This window comes from Pelobates fuscus, chromosome 7 (assembly GCF_036172605.1).
Source record: "Pelobates fuscus isolate aPelFus1 chromosome 7, aPelFus1.pri, whole genome shotgun sequence".
NCBI classification, from domain to species: domain Eukaryota; kingdom Metazoa; phylum Chordata; class Amphibia; order Anura; family Pelobatidae; genus Pelobates; species Pelobates fuscus.
Window position 1 is genome coordinate 661562 of NC_086323.1, and position 20379 is coordinate 681940.

The 20379-nt window shown below is 46.5% G+C and overlaps 1 protein-coding gene across 4 annotated transcripts in view; it reads left to right on the top strand.

Annotated features, from left to right (window-relative positions):
• COL24A1 (collagen type XXIV alpha 1 chain) overlaps window positions 1-20379 on the top strand; it is an 808926-nt gene that overhangs the window by 599195 nt on the left and 189352 nt on the right. For all 4 annotated transcript variants that reach the window (XM_063427613.1, XM_063427615.1, XM_063427616.1 and 1 more), the window contains 2 exons: window positions 9599-9652; window positions 16426-16482. In XM_063427613.1, the coding sequence (XP_063283683.1) occupies window positions 9599-9652; window positions 16426-16482 (111 nt within the window). The remainder of the gene's footprint in view (window positions 1-9598; window positions 9653-16425; window positions 16483-20379) is intronic.

The following is a 20379-nucleotide window of genomic DNA, read 5'->3' on the forward strand; positions in this document are numbered from 1 at the left end:
AATCTCCCTGTCCCTCTTTTCTAGAAGCTCGATATTGTGGGTGTGTAGGAGCTCCATATTGTGGGTGTGTAGGAGCTCCATATTGTGGGTGTGTAGGAGCTCCATATTGTGGGTGTGTAGGAGCTCCATATTGTGGGTTTGTTTTAGTATAACAGAGCTCCACAGCATGGAGTGGCAATTGCAACCTATTCTCCATTGGAGCTCTGATTTCATTTTTCTATTGGTTTGGGGGCAGGATGGAACCTTGGGGGGAGGGAGGCTGGCATCAGTCAGCATGCTTTTCTTTAATGGAAATCTTAATTTTAAACTAATGGTCTATTATACTAAATGTCTGTAGTATTGAAAGGTTGTGGACCCTCTGTTCAGGTGTGTGTGTGTGTGTGTGTGTGTGTGTCAGTCATACATTATAGAATGCTGTTGGGGCCAATTTATATAAGATCCACTAAACACCAACTCAAAAAATGTAAATAATAATAAATAAAATAAAAAACACCAGGCAAAAATAATTGGGATTTAATTGCAGCATAAACCTGCCTCATTGTCAGTGCCCCATTTGTGGCAGGTCCTACTCTAGCAACCAATAAAATGACACTATCTGGCATAGTGACATAGCATTCACCCTTCAGGCTAGCAAGAGTTAAAATGTATGTTTTAGGGGGGCGGGGCTCGACCGTTGAGCCGGCAGGACGCATGCTGCAGAGATTCCCGCACTACTTGCCGGGTTTTGGGGCTTACCACTGATCATTGAGCCGCTACAAGCACCACAGTGCACTATCCAGCTCAGGACTGCACTGGGGAACAAAACAAGCCCTCACTCTGACTCCTAATCACCAGGGAGCCCTGAGAGCACTGTCGCGACCTGCTGGTGTTGATGCTGGGAAGAGGTGGCCGTTCTCCCCCCTCCTGCTCGCGGCATACATCCAGGGCCGGATTAACATAGGGGCTGATGGAGCTGCAGCTCCAGGCCCAGGCCCATGGAATAGGCCCATTGGTTTAAAAAAAAAAAAAAAAAATAATAATTTTTTTTTTACATTTTTTTTTTTTTTTTTTACACACTACTCTTAGGGTTGCCAGGTATTTCTCATGTATTTCTTAGGGTTGTCAGGTATTTCTCAGAAGTATTTCTCAGGTATTTGAGGCTGCCTAGCCGGTGCCGGTATTGCAGTAATACCGGCAATACAAATGTCTGTCTCAGTATAAACATAGTTTATTCTGCAATACCAGCGCCGGCCAGTAGGGGTCGCTGTTTGTGTGGAGAGAGGCAGTGATAAGAAGTTACGGCATCTCCCTCCCTGCCTCTCTCTACTCACTGATCCGCGGGGACCAGTTCTGCACAGAGAGTCCAGACAGCAGCTCCGAGACATGGGGACGCTGAGACATTGGGACACTGGGTAACATGGGGACCCTGAGCATGGACGTCCGCAGAAATTTTTCCGGGGGGGAGGGGGGACATAATTGTAATGACATCCATGCTTGGCCCCTTTTTGACAGTGTCATGAAAGGGAAGGAGCATAGTCATTTTCACATAAAGCCAGGGTGAATAGCGTTTTCACAACTATGGTGTCAGGAATATATGTTTGTATTCCTTACACTATAGTGTTCCTTTCATCAAATTACAGGAACATTCTGGTCACCATAACAACTTTATCTAAATGAAAATGATGTGATGCAAGGAGGCCCCTGGGTGCTCTTTCTTTGAAGGGGTTAAACCGCTCTCAAATGGTTTACCCCCAAAGGCTTCCTTCAGCTCCAGATCTCCAGGTCGCTCAGTGGTATTCAACTTCTGAAACAGAGTGTCAGGAAGTGCAGATTGACGTCAGGCATGGGTGCTGCAGATTGGCTAGAGTGGTCAGCTGACCCTCTAAGCCAATCGCTAGTTCCCGATTCATAAAAATGTTTTACGTTTTTATGAATGGGGAGCTACTGATTGGCTTAGAGTGCTAGCTGACCCATCTAGCCAATCAGCGGCACCCCTACCCAGCGGCCCTCTGTGTTTCCTGACACTCAGTAAATAAAAGTGAACACATTAACACTGATATTGTTTGTTTTTACCTGGGGAGATGAGAAGGTCCAAAGTTTCCCTGCCAGGCCCAGGTACCAACGCCTAATGATGTGGTGTCCAGAATGAAGTGCTCCAATCTCATTTTCTTCTCCTTCATTTGACACAGTCTTCTTTGCCTTCTGAGGCTCCTTCTGCTCCTTTACCTTTCTGCTACTTTCTGCTTATTTTGCGCCCTTCTGCTCTCTTTCTGATCCCTTTCTGCTCCTTGATGGCCCTTCCTGCTTCTTGATGGCCCTTCCTGCTTCTTGCATACCCTTCCTGCTTCTTACTGCCCTTCCTGCTTCTTTCTGCCCCTTCCAGCTTCTTGCAGCCCCTTGCTGATCCTTTCTGTTCCTTCTGATTCTTCCTGCCCCTTCCTGCTCCTTGCTGCCCCTTCCTGCTCCCTCTTCCTACTCCTTGCTGCCTCTTCCTACTCCTTGCTGCCCCTTCCTGCTCCTTGCTGCCCCTTCCTGCTCCTTGCTGTCCCATCCTGCTCCTTGCTGTCCCTTCCTGCTCCTTGCTGCCCCTTCCTGCTCCTTGCTGCCCCTTCCTGCTCCTTGCTGCCTCTTCCTACTCCTTGCTGCCTCTTCCTACTCCTTGCTGACCCCTCTTGCTCCTTGCAGACCCTTCCTACTCCTTGCAGACCGTCCCTACCCCTTCCTGCTGCCCCTTCCTATTCCTTGCTGACCCCTCCTGCCTCTTGCAGACCCTTTCTGCTCCTTGCTGACCCCTCCTGCTCCTCGCTGCTCCTTCTACTTTACCCTCCTGCTCCTTGAAAACCTTTCGACCCCTTCCTGCTTCTTGCTGCCCCTTTCTATTCCTTGCTGGCCCCTCCTGCCCCTTGCAGAACCTTTCTGCTCCTTCTACTTTACCTTCCTCTATGCGGTCTCCCCCACCCCCCATCCCTCACTTATCTGCTCTGTAGGGTGCCTCTGTGCTGCTCCCCTGCGGTTTCAGTCATGAGAGAGAGGCAGGGATAAGCTGTAGCTTCCTGCCTTTCTCCATTCACAGCGCCACCTACTGGCCAGCGCTGGTATTGCACTGTATTCTCACACTAAAACGAAAAATAGCAGCACAAGCTGAAAAATCCGGGGGGGCCAAGTACCCCCTTTACCCCCCATTCGGATGCCCATGACCCTGAGACACTAGGGACACAGTGGCCCCATGTCTCCCAGTGGCCCCTAGTCTGTGTCCCCATGTCTCCCAGTGTCCCCATGTCTCTAAGTGTCCCCTAGTGTCCTAGTGATATCAGGACACATGGAGACATGAGGACACAGACTCTAAGGGACACTGGGAGACATGGGGATACAAACACTAGGGGACACTGGGCGACATGGGGACACTGAGAGGCATGGAGACACAGGGAGACATGGGGACACTGGGCGACTGAGACATAGGAGACATGGCAGTGTTCCCATGTCTCCCAGCCAGTGTCCCTAGTATCTCAGTATCGCCATGTGTCCCTGGTGTCTCTCAGTGTCTGTAGTGTGCCAGTGTCCCTAGTGTCTCAGTGTTCCCTAGACTCCCAAAGTCCCCTAGTCTCCCAATGTCTCTGTGTCCCCATGTCTCCTAGTGTCTCAGTGTCCCCTAGTATAAAAGAAAAAATCTCAGGCACTCAATGTGATAGATTTAGGCAGGTTTATTGGACACCGCAACGTTTCGACCTGTACCCAGGTCTTTATCAAGTCTCCAATGTCCCCTATGTATCAGTGTCCCCTATGTATCAGTGTCTCAGTGCCCCATGTCTCTAAGTGCCCATAGTGTCTCTGTGCCCGTAGTGTCTCTGTGCCCGTAGTGTCTCTGTGCCCGTAGTGTCTCAGTGTCCCCTAGTATAAAAGAAAAAAATCTCAGGCACTCACTGTGATAGCTTTAAGCAGGTTTATTGGACACCACAACATTTTGACCTGTACCCAGGTTTTTATCAAGTCTCCAGTGTCCCCTATATATCACAGTATCTCAGTGCCCCATGTCTCCCTGTGTCCCCTCGTGTCTGTCACCCAGTGTCCCCAAGAGTCTCAGATTTCCCAGTGTTCCCTAGTATCTGTGTCCCCATGTCTCCCAGTGTCCCAATGTCTCTCAATGTCCCCTAGTGACATGGGGACACTGGGAGACATGAGGACACAAACACTAAGGGACTGGGAGACATAGGGACACAGACATTCCCCCTTTTTGTGTATGTTCGCCCTTCAGGACGTTCTGGTTATGTGATTTGTGTCAGTAGCCCACCCTTTTACCGCATCCATAGACTTCCTGCTTTACTGGACACTGCTGTTAGGGGGTATGGGTTTACTTGAAAGATGAAAGCATGAGATTAGCAAAGGGTATGTGTTTTCTCATAGTTGCATCCTATGAGTTTCCCTACAGCATCATCTCCATCAGATACATGACGCTTAGGAGGTAGGACTGTTTTAGTGTTTTTGGTCAATAAGATTTTGTAATTAGGCCCATCATAATTATCAGCACCAGGCCCACTGGGCTCTTAATCCGGCCCTGCATACATCGCTAACCCCTCCCCGCCTACCCTCCAGGGGCAAATCGTGATATCATCCAATGAGTGGAGCATGCCTCCACCTCTCAAGCCTCACTGACTCCTTGGAATCGATCCTGCAGAGGCTGAATGTGATGTTCAAGGACTTCTGACTAAAGCTGCAGCCCATGCACAAGCTAGCCTACCTGGGTAATTAGGGGTAACTGAGGTGGGAGAGCTGCCTGGACGGAGGCTTTCACACCGCACAAGCGCCTCTACACTCTGTAGTCCGTCTACCTAGGCCGAGAGCCCACTGAGGCATAGCCTCCAGGCATCTGCCACATAAGCGGAGGATCGCCCACCTTTAAAGGCGCCCACCATCTCGACCCTCTGCTAACCCCGTCATGGGGAAGGACCTGATCCCAAAGGGCTCCCAAATCCGTGGACTAGCGATGCTGGCCCTAACAGGCCTGAAGCTGGAGTCCCAGTCTGACTACTGCTGGTTTCAGTTGCCTCCCAGCACTGGGCATTGGATGATGGTGACTTGCCTGAAACTATTACCACTGTCGATACCCTATCTGTTCTATAGTTAATCTTACAATGGGGCAACGACATTCAGAAGTGCTTAGTTCCAGTGGTTTTAAACTTTGACACATTAGCTAGCAAGTTTAACATTCCTCTGAGCTTTTGTCCTGTATTTTTCAGAAAGTAACTCATTAAGTCATATATTCTAGCTTTTTAAATTACTTATTTTTTTCTTTAAAAATATTGAATCATGCTACTATTTTATGTAACATTTTCTGACAAAAAAAAGTGCAGTATAACTTGACTTCTTATTTTTCGCATTTACAATACCTGTCATGCCATACATAAGTATTGTTTTATGTACGTACCTCTGCACTTCAAAAATCAAGATTGACAAAAAAAATTGTTTTATTTAAAAGACCAATTCTGCACCATAACAACTTAATAGGCTATCAACAATGCCTGGTCCAAAGCTTTCTGATTGAAGCCACGGACATTGAGCAGATGTGTAGGTGCAGAGGAATGAGGTGCCAGTTTGAAGATTTTTGTAGTTAAACCATTCGTTAACTGTTTATCATGTAAGCAGGCTCCCGAGACCTCCTCGCATGTTGACTGATAAGTTCACTCACAGCAACACTCACAGCAACACTAACACACACACTAACACTCACAGTAACACTAACACACACACTAACACTAACACAGTAACACTAACACACACACTAACACACACACTAACACAGTAACACTAACACACACACTAACACACACACTAACACAAACACTAACACTCACAGCAACACTCACAGCAACACTAACACACACACTAACACACACACTAACACTCACAGTAACACTAACATACACACTAACACTCAAAGTATCACTAACACACACACTAACACTCACAGTAACACTAACACATTTTTTTTTTAAATTTAATCCCCCCAGCCTCCTTACCTTTTGGAGTGCTGAGGGGATTCCCTGGGGTCCAGTGGTACTGCTGGGCTCCTGGGGCGGCCGGTCACTGGGCGGGCGGGCAGGCAGGCTGGCCGGTGCGCGAGGGAGCACTCTCCCCTGAGTGCTTCCTCTTCAGCTCCCTCGCGCGCCGCGTACTGATACCGGCGCCGGAAGATGACGTCATCTTCCGGCTCCGGTATCAGTGCGGTGCGCGAGGGAGCTGAAGAGGAAGCACTCAGGGGAGAGTGCTCCCTCGCGCACCAGCCTGCCTGTCTGCCGGGTGTAAGCAGGGCCAGCCTCGGGGGGCCCGGAGGTGGCCGGCTCCTGGGCCCCCCAGGAGAAGAGGCTGGCCCAGTGGCGTACATACCGGGTCGCAGGGGCGGCCGGGCCACCTAGTGGGCCGGGCCCGGTCGCAGCCGCGACCCCTGCGACCCTGGTATGTACGCCACTGGCAGCACCCGCAAGGTCCCCCTGCTCAAGAAAGCACACGTACAGGCCCGTCTAAAGTTTGCCAATGAACATCTGAATGATTCAGAGGAGAACTGGGTGAAAGTGGTCCGATGAAACCAAAATCAAGCTCTTTGGCATCAACTTAACTCGCCGTGTTTGGAGGAGGAGGAATGCTGGCTATGACCTCAAGAAAACAATCCCCACCATCAAACATGGAGGTGGAAACATTATGCTTTGGGGGTGTTTTTCTGGGAAAGTACAACTGCGCCACATCAAAGGGACAATGGACGGGCCCATTGTCATGGGTGGCGGTTCGGAGACCGGGACCCCTGAGTGCCTGATGATGATGGGAGTCTCAGTGTGGAAATAGACTATCAGGGCCTGGTGCAGGGTAACCACATGCCCCCTGGTGTTGAGCACCAGCGTTTGTGCAGCCACATACCAAGGCCCTGATGCAGCTTCTGCGGATCCCAAGAGCTAGGAGCTTGATAATATGCAGACCTCCCAGGAACTGGATAGGGAGGCTCTGCAGCAGACATGTATCCAGTACAGAAACAAGGCAAGACTAGAGTAGACACCAAAGAACCCAGAACCGGGGGGCGTCATGCAGAGTAGACGCATGGTACTCTAGCTCCTGCTGACTACAGGGAATTTAGCCTTGAAAACGCAATTTCTGGCGCTAAAACACGGCAGGCAACAACACTACGAGGTGCGGGCTCTGAAGATCAGCCAGCGACTCGACTCTTGGCCGCTTTAGGGGAGAAAACTGGTTTCCCTGCCCGAGGCCTAGCCAAGCCTACCCAGGTGGTGAGTAGGGTGGATGGCCACCACCCTGCTATCCTACTTGACAGCAACATGGGGGTCCCCTAATACAATGGGGTGATGGCCCCGTTTCCCCACTCTTTTGGCCGGTGGGGGTCATCCCGGCCTACCCTGTGGCCCTACTCAGAGCGGAGACCTCGCCTAATCTTCAAGATGGCGGCTGAACCTGACCGGCACTGTGGAGAAGGTGCCCCCCCCCAGGGCTCTTGGCGCTCACAGCGGGCAACTCTTGGAGATATCACCTGAGCGACTCCTCTATCCCGAGACCCGGGCTGGGGTGCTTTCAATCGACACTGCGGACCGTGTGCAGAGATCAACAGAAGGGTGGAGCAGCTCCTGAGGCACTCAAGCTACAAGCAGGGACAGACCCACAATGCCGAGACACACACCCGACAGCGGCGGATCCCTACGAAGTCCCCGCCTATATCCAGCTCCCAACCGCGAACGGCTGACACCACCTGATAAACCCTACCACAGCATCAGAGGAAACTGTGAGGCGAAGGACTGTATCCTGCCAGTGATGGGAGTTGGCTGCTTTCTGCATAGGGACTGGGGCCACCTCCTCTCTGACTCCGGAGTAGTAATTATCAGGGTCACCTTATCACTGGGATGAGAGTCTCTGTTCGGGGGCCCAGGGTTCTCTAATCATAGTGGCATGCTTTCCTCAGTTTTTTCATGCAAAGACCAGCCATGCCATTTTGTTTAGCATAAATTGCCTCTCTCACATAACCTACTATGTCTAAAATGTGATTACTGCTATGCTTGTTTCTGTTTGCTGCATGTTTACCTACCTCTAACACCGAAACTTTAAAGGCACAACTACTTATACCTATACATGTATAAAATTGTGCATGTTAGTCATTTGCCTCATTATGTTAAACATCATGAACGCATGGGGATTACCTTTGGGGCACCTCAGGCATGCTTGTATTTCTCTTTGACACAGCAAAAAATAAAGAATTAAAAAAAAAAGAACCCATAACCAGAGCAGGACAGAAAGCAGAACCCAGAACATGTACACAAGACATGAGGAAAACATGAAAAGGGCAGGACAGGACTGTACATGAACTGGGAATACAAGACAAAATAAAACAAGACCAGAGATGCAAGGCAAAACATAACCAAGACATAACTAAGTACTATATATGAAAAAACATTGGAGATTTAGACATACATAAATTGCCAAGATTTATGCAGCCCACCACTGCGTCAAAGTACTCCAATTACGGTGGGTTCCTATCTGCCTAGATATGCATTACTAAATAAAGAATAATAAAACACACACAGCACTTACCTGCAAGAAAGGGGCAGAGGACTTGGAACAACTACCTGCAGGAACCAACTGAAACAAAAAGGATTAATGGGAAGGAACGGGTGTGGCAACAAAAACCAAACATTTAAAGGAATCCAAGAGACTGGGAATTCCATGAACGGAATACAGGAATGAACCCAGAAAACCCAGCATAAAGAAAACCAGAAAACTAAACAAGAATTGTAAAAAGAGTACTGGATACCAGAAGCCAAGACCAGAACAGAGCATGATGTGACACCCATATACCATCAAATCTTGGGTAAGAACCTCCTTCCTTCAGCCAGGGCATTGAAAATGGGTTATGAATGGGTATTCCAGCATGACAATGACCCAAGGCAACAAAGGAGTGGCTCAGGAAGAAGCACATTAAGGTCCTGGAGTGGCCTAGCCAGTCTCCAGACCTTAATCCAATAGAAATTATGTGGAGGGAGCTAAAGGTTCAAGTTGCCAAAAGGCAGTCTCGAAAACCTTAATAACTTGGAGAGAATCTGCAAAAAGGAGTGGGACAAAATCCCTCCTAAGATTTGTGCAAGCCTGGTGGCCAACTACAAGAAACGTCTGACCTCTGTGATTGCCAACAAGGGTTTTGCCACCAAGTACTAAGTCCAAGGGGTCATATACTTATTTCTCTCATTGACATGTAAATCAATTTATAACTTTTCTGACATGCGTTTTTCTGGATTTTTTTTTTTGTTATTCTGTCTCTCACTGTTAAAATACACCTACCATTAAAATTATAGACTGTTCAATTCTTTGTTAGTGGGCAAACGTTCCAAAAAAGCAGGGGATCAAATCCTTTTTTCCCCTCACAGTATATGTACATAATGTGTGCAGGGTAGCTACCTGCCAGGGCTGACATGGGCTTTGTTTTTCTTTAGGTTATTACACGAACACAGACTCTGTATATCTATTCCATTTTAATTAAACCTACCTATTATCTGTATCAGAACTCTTAAAAACAAAACAGGTTTTCCTTAACGTGCTTTTCTAAATGTTCTTTTCTAAACATTTTTGTGTTTAGGGTCATCAAGGGTCAGCAGGACCTGCAGGAACACCAGGACCAAAAGGAGAAAAGGTATTTCAGTTTTCAATGTTATTTATAACAAACAGGTAGTTAGTTCAGGTGTGATAGAAGTGGACATAGCTGGCCTGAATAAGAGAGACGGAGAACAAGACCATACGGATTATAAATTGTATCAACTCATTTTGTAAACCTTGTATTTACATTAAACAGTGTTTTGCTGTCAGGAGCTTGGCAGCCATTAAGGAAAGTTGTTCACTCCAACACGCGGGAATCAGGACGGCGGTGGGAGCAGGATAAATGGGGCGAACCTGTGATGCAATCGCTTCTCTGACTCCGCCCAAAGGGAGTCAGACTCGCTCGGAAATGTCCATTCAGATTACTGGCAGGTCAGCCTGGTGTGAATGCCCACTGAGGGCAGACATTGCAGGGGTCATCCAGTTAACTTCAGGAGTAGATATACATTTAAGCACGCTTTGAGAAGTGTGATCATCAGTCAGGCGTATCTGGCCCCCTCATCCTTTGACGTGAAATGGCTGCCGCTATACCCCAACAAACCGCAAACAACTTGGGAGCAGAAGAAAATTAAGCACCTGCTGATGACTATGAATATATCAAACGTAGCAACATCCCAGAGGATTTTTTTATTGCAGACGAGGCAAGAGATTGTCGTCACTGCCCTAATAAATAGTAGGACACATTACCACACTAAACACACCGTCATACAGTAATTTTGAAGGTGGTGGTTTGTCATCAGGCACATCTCGTTAGGCTTCTGATTCTGCCAATGCTGGGTCCACAACAGTCAGTGCTCATTGCCAAATACAAACCGCACAAGGACCAAACTTCAGATCACTTGCGATTCCACTCTGCAGCTTTAAAATAGGCAGAAAACATTTGTCCCAGGTATTTGAGCACCCAGTAGGAGGGGTGGGGACCATGGCATGTAATGCTGTGATAATGATGCGCACACCACCTCAAAGTGGACTTTTTAGTTTGCTGTCCCTCCAGGGCATCTCATGCACAGAGCCCTGCTGGAGAGCTCCCGCATGGGAGCAATGCCTTTTGTTTTAAATAGCCCATGCAAATTTAATCACACACTCTCACGTAATTGCTGGTAACTACAAGTGTGTATGGAGGAGATTGTTTAGGTGATTGTTTGCAGTGTAGTGTGTGTAAAGCAGTTGGTTTGTGCTGTACTACATGTGGCTAGGAACTGTAGTGTCCAGTGGCTGTAATGTGTGTGCGTCAGGGGGCTGTAGAGATTGTGTGTCTGTCTGTCTGGGAGTTGTGGAGAGAGAGAGAGCATGCGTGTGCATTTGTCTATGGGGTGTAGTATTTTAAGAGGGTGTGCTGTGTGTATAGGGGCTGTAGTGTGTGCATTTGTGTATGGGCAAAGTAGTGTGCATGTTTATGTATAGGGGCTGTAGTTTATGTGGACAAGGTTGTGTGTTTGTTTAGGGGCTGCTGTGTGTGTGTATAGAGACTGTAGTATGTGTATGTACAGGGGTGGTACTGTGTGTGTGTGTGTGTGTGTGTGTATTGGAGCGGTAAATAGTGTTTGTGTGTCAAGAGGGTGTAGTGTACACACATAAATTATATTTCAAAATTAAATAATAATAAAAAAAATACATATTTATTCCCCCCTTAATTTTGCTACCTTTGGCTAAGGGAAGGGGGACATTGTAGAATATTACATTTTCTATGTTCCTGTTCATATTGGGTATGGATGTCTCATGAGTTAAAAAGAACGAATGGTAATTCACCCATATACATATCTATAACAGACATCCTGAGTGCCCTCTCTGGCTGATGGGAGCACCGGCATTATTGAGAGCGTTGCCATGGTAACCCACAGTAAATCTCTCAGTGACCAAAGCTCGCGGGAACAGATCCCTGCGTCGCTCAGCTTATGTATGTGCTGGGCCACAGATTGAGATCTCCCCACTTGCCCATGAAAAGATTTGGTTCCTTAATTGGGCCACGTTCACTGAGCGTTGGCCCTGCATCTTGTTTTCCCAATTATCAATTTGGGCCTGCTTTACATTTTTTTTACATACTGTGTTTCATGCATTTGTGCATCAGTATGTATGATTAAATACATGCTGCAACGGATCCCCTATACTCCAACTGAGTATATCTGTTGTAAATCTCCCGAGTCCCAAGGTAAAGCAGTGATTATAGCTCTGGTATACCCAAACATCAGCCAAGACTTGATGAAAGGTAAATTTTTATTATGGCCAGTGGCCAGCTTATATACACAGACCCCCAGCATGAGGTTTTCAATGACTTGTACAGTAAGCCCGCCCAGGCTCCCCTGAGAACTATTGCTTAATCTAATTATCTCCCAGGCACTAGAGTTGCAAAATATTAACAAAAAAACATAAAAAATACACATAACATAGATCTGAACCATTATTTCCCTGGATATCCTGGATCTGAGTGCCCAACATATCCAAATAGCGCTCAGATCCCACAAACACAGTCAAATCACCACCGGGGTAAAGTTTAGACCAACCGCACACGTGGCGTCTGCCCAGATTGGTTCCAGAGAAATAGTGGTAGCGGTCGGTCACTTTCGGGAGTTCAGAAATGAATGAAATTCGAACGGTTCCCCTGGCTCATAGGTAGCGATTGTTCGCCTAGTTCGTGTGAACAATCCTACCAAACAGCGCTCTCCTGTCTTGTTGGGAAAAGAAGCAGGCGTCAACGCAAGATCAACAAGGTTTGCACAAGGATGTATCCAACTTTGAGTTCCATGCACTCGACCAAGTGAAGCTGCCTGCGTTCATGCAACAAGATGTCTGCCGTTTTCCCCAGCACATGTTGTTTGGTTATACGAATTGTCGTTAGTTTGTAGTTAATGAGCCAGGGGGTGGTCGGTGTTCGGTAGATTGCAGCTCCCAAACTGGGGAAACGTGAATGGGGATCGGGGAACATAATATATAAAAATTAGCAGGGAAATATCTTGAACACAGGGAAAATAAGGAGTTGGTCTCCAGTTCCATGGAACGGCATACCCGCTCAGACCCTAACGGGTTGGTTTGGGGATGTCTGGACAAGAGAGAGCTATTTTTCCAGTTCGGTTTGTCAACACAAAGCATTGGCATTCTGCTATCCCGGCCTGTACTGCATAGTGAAGTTGTAAGGTTGCAGTGCCAGGCACCATTTTAAAAGCCCAGGGTTGTCTCCAGTCACTCGGTTGAGCTAAATTAGGGGGTTGTGGTCAGTCATGATCATGAAGGAGTATCCATACAAATAAGGCTGTCATGTTTTAGTGCCCAGACTAGGGCTAAACACTCCTTGTCCACATAGACATAGCTGACTTCCTGATGTAAAAATGTTCACCGGATGTTCCATGCCATCTTCCCCCATCTGGCTTAATACGGCTCCCAGTCCAAACATTGAGGCGTCTGTATGAATGAGAAATCATTTAGTGTGGTCAGGTGCAGCCAATACAGGTGCCTCACTTAATGCAGCTTTTAGCCTCTGGAAGGATTCCTCACACTCTGGGGGCCATATGATCTGTCTGGGTAGGGACTTTTTAGTGAGGTCAGTAAGGGGCTTAGCTATCATGCTGTAATCAGGGACAAACTTCTGGTAATATCCGTCCTTTCCCAGAAATGCCTTTGCCTGGGTTTTGGTACGGGGTTGGGGCCACTGGGCTACTGCCTCAATCTTGGCTGGCTCAGGGCGCTGCTTACATGAACCCACTATGTGCCTAAGGTACTGGACCTCTGCCATCCCTACATGGCATTTGTCTGGTTTTAAGGTTAGACCAGCGGCTCAAATTCTGTTAAACACTACAGATATGTGCTCAAGGTGGGTTTCCCATGTGCTGAATATAGCAATATCATACAGATAGGCACACACAAAATCCTGAAATTCCTCCAAGAGCCGATCAGCCATCCACTGAAAAGTGGTGGGAGCATTCTTCATCCCAAATGGCATAACCTTCAACTGGTATAGGCCAAATGGGGTGACGAATGCCGACTTAGGAATGGCTTCAAGCTTCAGGGGGATCTGCCAATACCCCTTGTACAAGTCTATAGTGGTCAAGTAATTCCCTCCTGCCATACGGTCTAACAGCTCATCTACTCTGGGCATGGGGTAGGCGTCTGTAACAGATTGGTAGTTGAGCTTGCAGTAGTCAAGCAGAAGCGTGTTGTACCGTCCCGCTTAGGCACCAGAACTACCGGGGAAGCCCAAGGAATCTGGAAGGGTTCTATCACCCCTCGTTCTAACAGCTCCTGGATTTCTTTGCAGCTCTCCCTAACGGCTTCTGGAATGCAATATGGTTGCTGACAAAGAGGTATCTGACCTGGGTTTCCATTCGGCATACTGTCAGCTTTGTGTACCCTGGTAGAGCAGAAAACATTTTGCCAAATTCCCCTAACAGTTGGGAGGTAAGTTGTCTCTCAGAGGGACTTCATTCGGTTCCCCAGACTGACTTGCTCCACTACACTTGCTGTGATGGCGGGGAGCAAATCGGGTAAGGGAAGGCTTTCACTGTCTTCGAAAGCTGGGGCGCATAGTGAACATGTTCACATGAAAGGATCTTCTAATCCCCTCATCTGAGGATATATATGTGGTGTCGCTGATCCTCTTTACTACCCTCTACTACCCTGAAAGGACCCTACCAGGCTGCCTGGAGTTTCTGCTTTGGTGGGTCTAAGGAAGAAAACTTTTTGTCCAGGTTCCAAAATATGATATGTAGCCCCCTGGTCTACCAACGATTCTGGCGCTGCTGGGCTGCCCGCAAGTTCTCTCGAACTGACTCAGTTAGAGCCTTCAGCCAGTCCCGCAGCTCCAGGATATATGGCACTATAGGGGTACCTGCCTCTCCCATATCTCTCTCCCAATGTTCTCAGACAAGGTCCAGGGCTCCCCGGAATCTCCGCCCATACAACAGTTCAAAAAGGGAGAATCCGGTTGACTACTGGGGAACTTCCCTGTAGACGAACAAAAGATGGGGAAGAAACTTTTCCCAGTTTCAACAGGAATCTGTGAAGGTTCGTAGCATCTGTTTAAGGGTGCCATTGAACAGCTCACAGAGACTGTTCGTCTGGGGGTGGTAGGGAGAGCTTAATATGGGTTTCACTCTGCAGCTCTGCCAGAGCTGTTGGGTAATGGCTGCTGTAACCTGGGTCCCTTGATCGGATACTATTTCCCGAGGAAATCCTACCCGAGTGAAGACCTGGACCAAGGCTTCAGCTACGGTCTCTGCGTGGATGTTTGAGAGCGCTACTACTTTGGGGTACCGAGTAGCATAGTCCATCACAATCAGAATGTACTTCTTTCCCAAGGGACTAGGCTTACTCAGGGGCCCTACGAGATCTACCGCTACTCAGTAGAAGTGGCCGCTACTATGGGAAGTGGCCTGAGTTTAGCTTTGGCGTGGTCACCTCTTTCTCCTATTCTCTGACATACATTGCATGTCCTGACAATACTGTTGTAAGTCCCGGGTGACTCCGGACCAAAAGAATGCCTGAGTAAACCGGTCCTTAGTTTTCCTTATGCCTAAGTGGCCTACTAATCATGGCTGATTTTTAACAGTTCAGCGCAATATTTCCAGGGTACTATTAGCTGCCTTTTCTGTACTTGGGCCGCTCCTATCCCGGTTCCTCCGGACACCCTGTACAATAGAATCTTCTCCCATTGGAACCAATCTCGGACCTCTAGTGAGGCATGGTTGACAAACTGCTCCAACAATATTAGCTGTAGAGCATCCGTTAATGTGGACTCCTGGCATCCTTGCATCCAATTTTGGGCAGTGTGGTGCATGCAAAATGCCCATTCGGCATATGAATCTCTCCCCCCTTTCCTGAGTCTTTGAAATTTTCTTCGGTATGCCTCAGGAGTTACCGCATACCTAGATAGCAGTGTCTCATTAATGGGACACATTAATGGGGTTCGTGAAACATAATATACTAATAATAGCAATGAAATGTCTTGAACACAGGGAAATAGTGAGTTTGTCACACATGCAAAAGCAGGAAACATTAGAAGTTATTTTATTTATTTTTTTCCTCAGTTGGGCTATCTGTGCCATTTTAAAGTATTTAAAGGTCTTTTTTGATGTAAAGCTTTGTCCTTGGTGCAGTTTTTATTTAGGTCGTCCCTTCCCTCGCTTGTCGTGCCCAGAAATTTCTGGCTAAAGCATGGAAACCGTATGATAGACGCAGGTTTATCTCTCCTGAGCAGGTCAGCAGTCTAGACTTTTCTCACCAGGTAGTAGTGGACAATCTGAAAGCATCTCGGTCGTCTAGTCCCCTGTGATATAGATACAGGAGAGCAAAAAGACACTCTAGGGAAGACCCTACAAGACCTCCCCATTATACATTACTGACTGTGAATCATTAGCAGTACACAGGACCTGGACTGACTGGGTCTGTCACTATTTTAAGACCCCCCCCCCTACAGGATTTTACAATATTGGTTTTGTTCCATATTTCCTCCAAATTATACCTTGTCTCTGTAACTCAGCATTCTACACTATACGGGTAGGAATTGGCTGGAACAGACCTTTCAGTGCCAAGGTATATAAGAAAGAACTAAAGAGAGGTGCATTTGTGCAGACAGTGTCTGACTGGATTTCACACAGTGTAGGAGTGTGCTGTAAACCCAGCCATTCTCCTACTGTCTCAGAGGCCTCCTGAATGAAGGTGAGCCTCCTTGTGTGTTCCTTAGGCTATATTGCAGCACTTTGTGAAATAAAATTAATCTAATAAACCTGATTTATGTTGTTCAGGTCTTTTCTATTTCTGAGATTGATTGTGAATTCACTGTAATCACGAGTACAACAGTTGATGATTTCTTTGTTACAGGGTTCCCCAGGGGAGGACAGCACAGTGTTTGGGCCTCTAGGACCTCCAGGTGAAACAGTAGGTTTATTTAAAAGCATTATTGTGCTCAGAGCTGATTTTTTTTCTTCATCTAAATGTAAATACAATATTATGATTTGCTTACTGTAGATAATCAATAATGACCTAAATGTAATTCCTTATTAAATATAAGGATTCCATTCTGTTAGAAAAACACTTTTTAATTGATTTGTCTGTAACAATTCCCATAGACTTTAATAACGACTTATGTATCTCCAGAAGGATATTGATACCTTAGAGAGAGTTCAGAGAAGGGCTACTAAACTGGTTCATGGATTGCAGGATAAAACTTACCAGGAAAGGTTAAAGGATCTTAACATGTATAGCTTGGAGGAAAGACGAGACATGGGGGATATGATAGAAACATTTAAATACATAAAGGGAATCAACACAGTAAAGGAGGAGACTGTAGCGGAGCCCTAGTCCTGTCCAGGACTTTCCTCCGCTGCATCACCAAGAGTAGAAATGAGGAACAAGAAATCGCTATGTAAATAGCCCACCTCCTCCCCAGTAACTGGACGACACACAGTCCTGGGAGTACAACTGAACTTTATTCTCCCACACACAGCTTTTTTTACACTGGCCCCTAGCATGGGGTTTTCACATGAAGAACACAGGGGTTTCTTCCCAAGAGCCGTTGTGTTTGAGAGATGATTGAGCTCAAATTAGGATAACCCAATTATCTCTCAAATATAGAAACTTACATACATTTTTAACATACCCCAAAAATACACACGCAAAATACAGGAACCCCACAAAAATTCCCAAATAGCCCTGATCTGAGCACACAACATATCCAAAAAGAGCTCAGATCGGTTCGGTAGAACGAAAGTTCTGTTTGAATAAAGTTTTGAAATATCGACAAACACTCCCCCCGGCTGCTATGGAGCGAATGAAAAAAATGATTATAAATAGGATGGCGCAAATGGGAGAAGGATCTTAGTACATGCAGCAACCAACAAAAACAAATCCTGGTAAAACGATTTGAACATAACATAACTTTCAGTAGTGATGGTGCTCAAAAACAAAAATCGTATTCACTATGGACCTCTTATAGAGAGTGAAAGTACCCCTGTGTACATGAAATGAGGTGTATACAGAGTGGAAATATTATTAGTAATTGAAACACAACTACAACGTTTTGCAGTTTTTAAATTGCTATTAATAAAGTATACTTACCTGAGATCCGGATTGCGAGCTTCTTTTCCACGGATCCCACGCACTCTAGGGGCTGATCCTCCCTGAGTCTAATCTTGTGAGTGTAATATCTTAAGGGCACCTCTGTTTGCTTTATTTTATATATCTATAAGTGGTGCTGCACTAGGAGCTCTCTTTCTGTTTTTGTCTCATTAATAGGTGTCAGAGTGATTTCCATGTTTGCCTGTATACCTACAGATTGTGCTTTGTTTTACCACAACCACTGTTTGTGTTTCAATTACTTATAATATTTCCACTCTGTATATATTTCATGTACACAGGGGTACTTTCACTCTCTATAAGAGGTCCATAGTGAATACGATTTTTGTTGTTGCGCACCATCACTACTGTAAGCTATAGAGCAAATTCTCCCCCTGTTCAGTAGATCCTATCTCCCGAACGCCATTCGTCTAGTTGGTTGGGAAGTGGGACGGGCAGCGGTACCATCTTTGCCCGGGTTCGCGGAGATGCAAGCCCAAAAATAGTTCCAGGCATTCGACCAGGTACCGCTGCCTGCATTCGGGCCGCCACCCAGGGAAAGCACTCAAGTGAAGGTGTCAAGTGGTTAATTTGCGGTTAACAGCCAGGGGAGGTCGGTGTTCGCTGGGGCATAACAAGGGGACCACACACCAGTCATTTGGGAGACAAACAAGGGAACAACGGAACACAAGGGAATAGTCTACTACAAAAGACTATATTTAAAAGAATAAAAAATACCACAACAAGATGACATAATCTTAAAGGAACACTATAGTCACCTAAATGACTTTAGCTAAATAAAGCAGTTTTAGTGTATAGATCATTCCCCTGCAATTTCACTGCTCAATTCACTGTCATTTAGGAGTTAAATCACTTTGTTTCTGTTTATGCAGCCCTAGCCACACCTCCCCTGGCTATGATTGACAGAGCCTGCATGAAAAAAAAAACTGGTTTCACTTTCAAACAGATGTAATTTACCTTAAATAATTGCATCTCAATCTCTAAATTGAACTTTAATCACATACAGGAGGCTCTTGCAGGGTCTAGCAAGCTATTAACATAGCAGGGGATAAGAAATTCTTAATTAAACAGAACTTGCAATAAAGAAAGCCTAAATAGGGCTCTCTTTACAGGAAGTGTTTATGGAAGGCTGTGCAAGTCACATGCAGGGAGGTGTGACTAGGGTTCATAAACAAAGGGATTTAACTCCTAAATGGCAGAGGATTGAGCAGTGAGGCTGCTGGGGCATGTTCTATACACCAAAACTGCTTCATTAAGCTAAAGTTGTTCAGATGACTATAGTGTCCCTTTAAATTATAAGAACAAATAATATCAGGAAGTATTACTTTACTGAGAGGGTAGTGGATGCATGGAATAGCCTTCCACCTGAAGTGGTAGAGGTTAACACGGTGAAGGAGTTTAAAGGATCACTATAGTGTAGAAAAACAAACTCGGTTCCCTGGCACTAAATAACCCTTAGCCCCCCCCCCCCCCCCCACCCTCAGCGCCCCCCACCCCCCACCCCCTGCTTGGCTAAAGGGGTTACAACCTCTTTGGCTACTTACTTTAATCCAGCGCCGGGCTCCCTCAGCGCTGGTGACCTCTCGGAATGTGCATGCGCAGCCAGAGCCACGCACGCTTTAAAAACACCCATAGGCAAGCATGTCTCAATGCTTTCCTATGGACGTTCTGCACGCTGGATGCAATTTTCGCATTCAGCATCGCAGATGCGCCTCTAGCGGCTGTCAGGAAGACAGTCACTAGAGGCTGGATTAACCCTGCAATGTCTCTGAAACTGCTATGTTTACATCTGAAGGGTTAAAACCTGAGGGACCTGGCACCCAGACCACTACATTGAGCTGAAGTGATCTGGGTGACTATAGTGGTCCTTAAACCCCTTAAGGACCAAACTTCTGGAATAAAAGGGAATCATGACATGTCACACATGTCATGTGTCCTTAAGGGGTTAAAGGACCACTATAGTGCCAGAAAAACATACTTGTTTTCCTGGCACTAAAGTGCCCTGAGGGTGCCCCCACCCTCAGGGACCCCCTCCCGCCAGGCTCTGCGGAGAGTAAAGGGTTAAAACTTACCTTTATTCCAGCGCCGGGCGGGGAGCTCTCCTCCTCCTCTCAGCCTCTGATCCTCCCTTTCGGCTGCATGCGCTGCAAGAGCTGCGCGCGCATTCAGCCGGTCTCATAGGAAAGCATTTTCAATGCTTTCCTATGGACGCATGCGTGTTCTCACTGATTTTCACAGTGAGAATCACGCAAGCGCCTCTAGCGGCTGTCAGTGAGACAGCCACTAGAGGATTTTGAGGCTGGATTAACCCTATTATAAACATAGCAGTTTCTCTGAAACTGCTATGTTTATAAAAAAAAAAAGGGTTAATCCTAGAGGGACCTGGCACCCAGACTACTTCATTAAGCTGAAGTGGTGTGGGTGCCTAGAGTGGTCCTTTAAGCATGCATCAGAGAAGCATAATTCTATCCTAGCTATAAGATAATTCCAGGGACTAATGAAAGTATTTAGAAAATTGGGCAGACTAGATGGGCCGAATGGTTTTTATCTGCCGTCACATTCTATGTTTCTATGTACATTAATCATTTGAAGTGATTTTTTTTTCTAACAGATTGTGATAATTTCTGATTCAAACTAAATCCATGTTTGTTTTTCATTTCACAGCAGTGTCATGACCCTTATTAAATTACTTGTGTCATA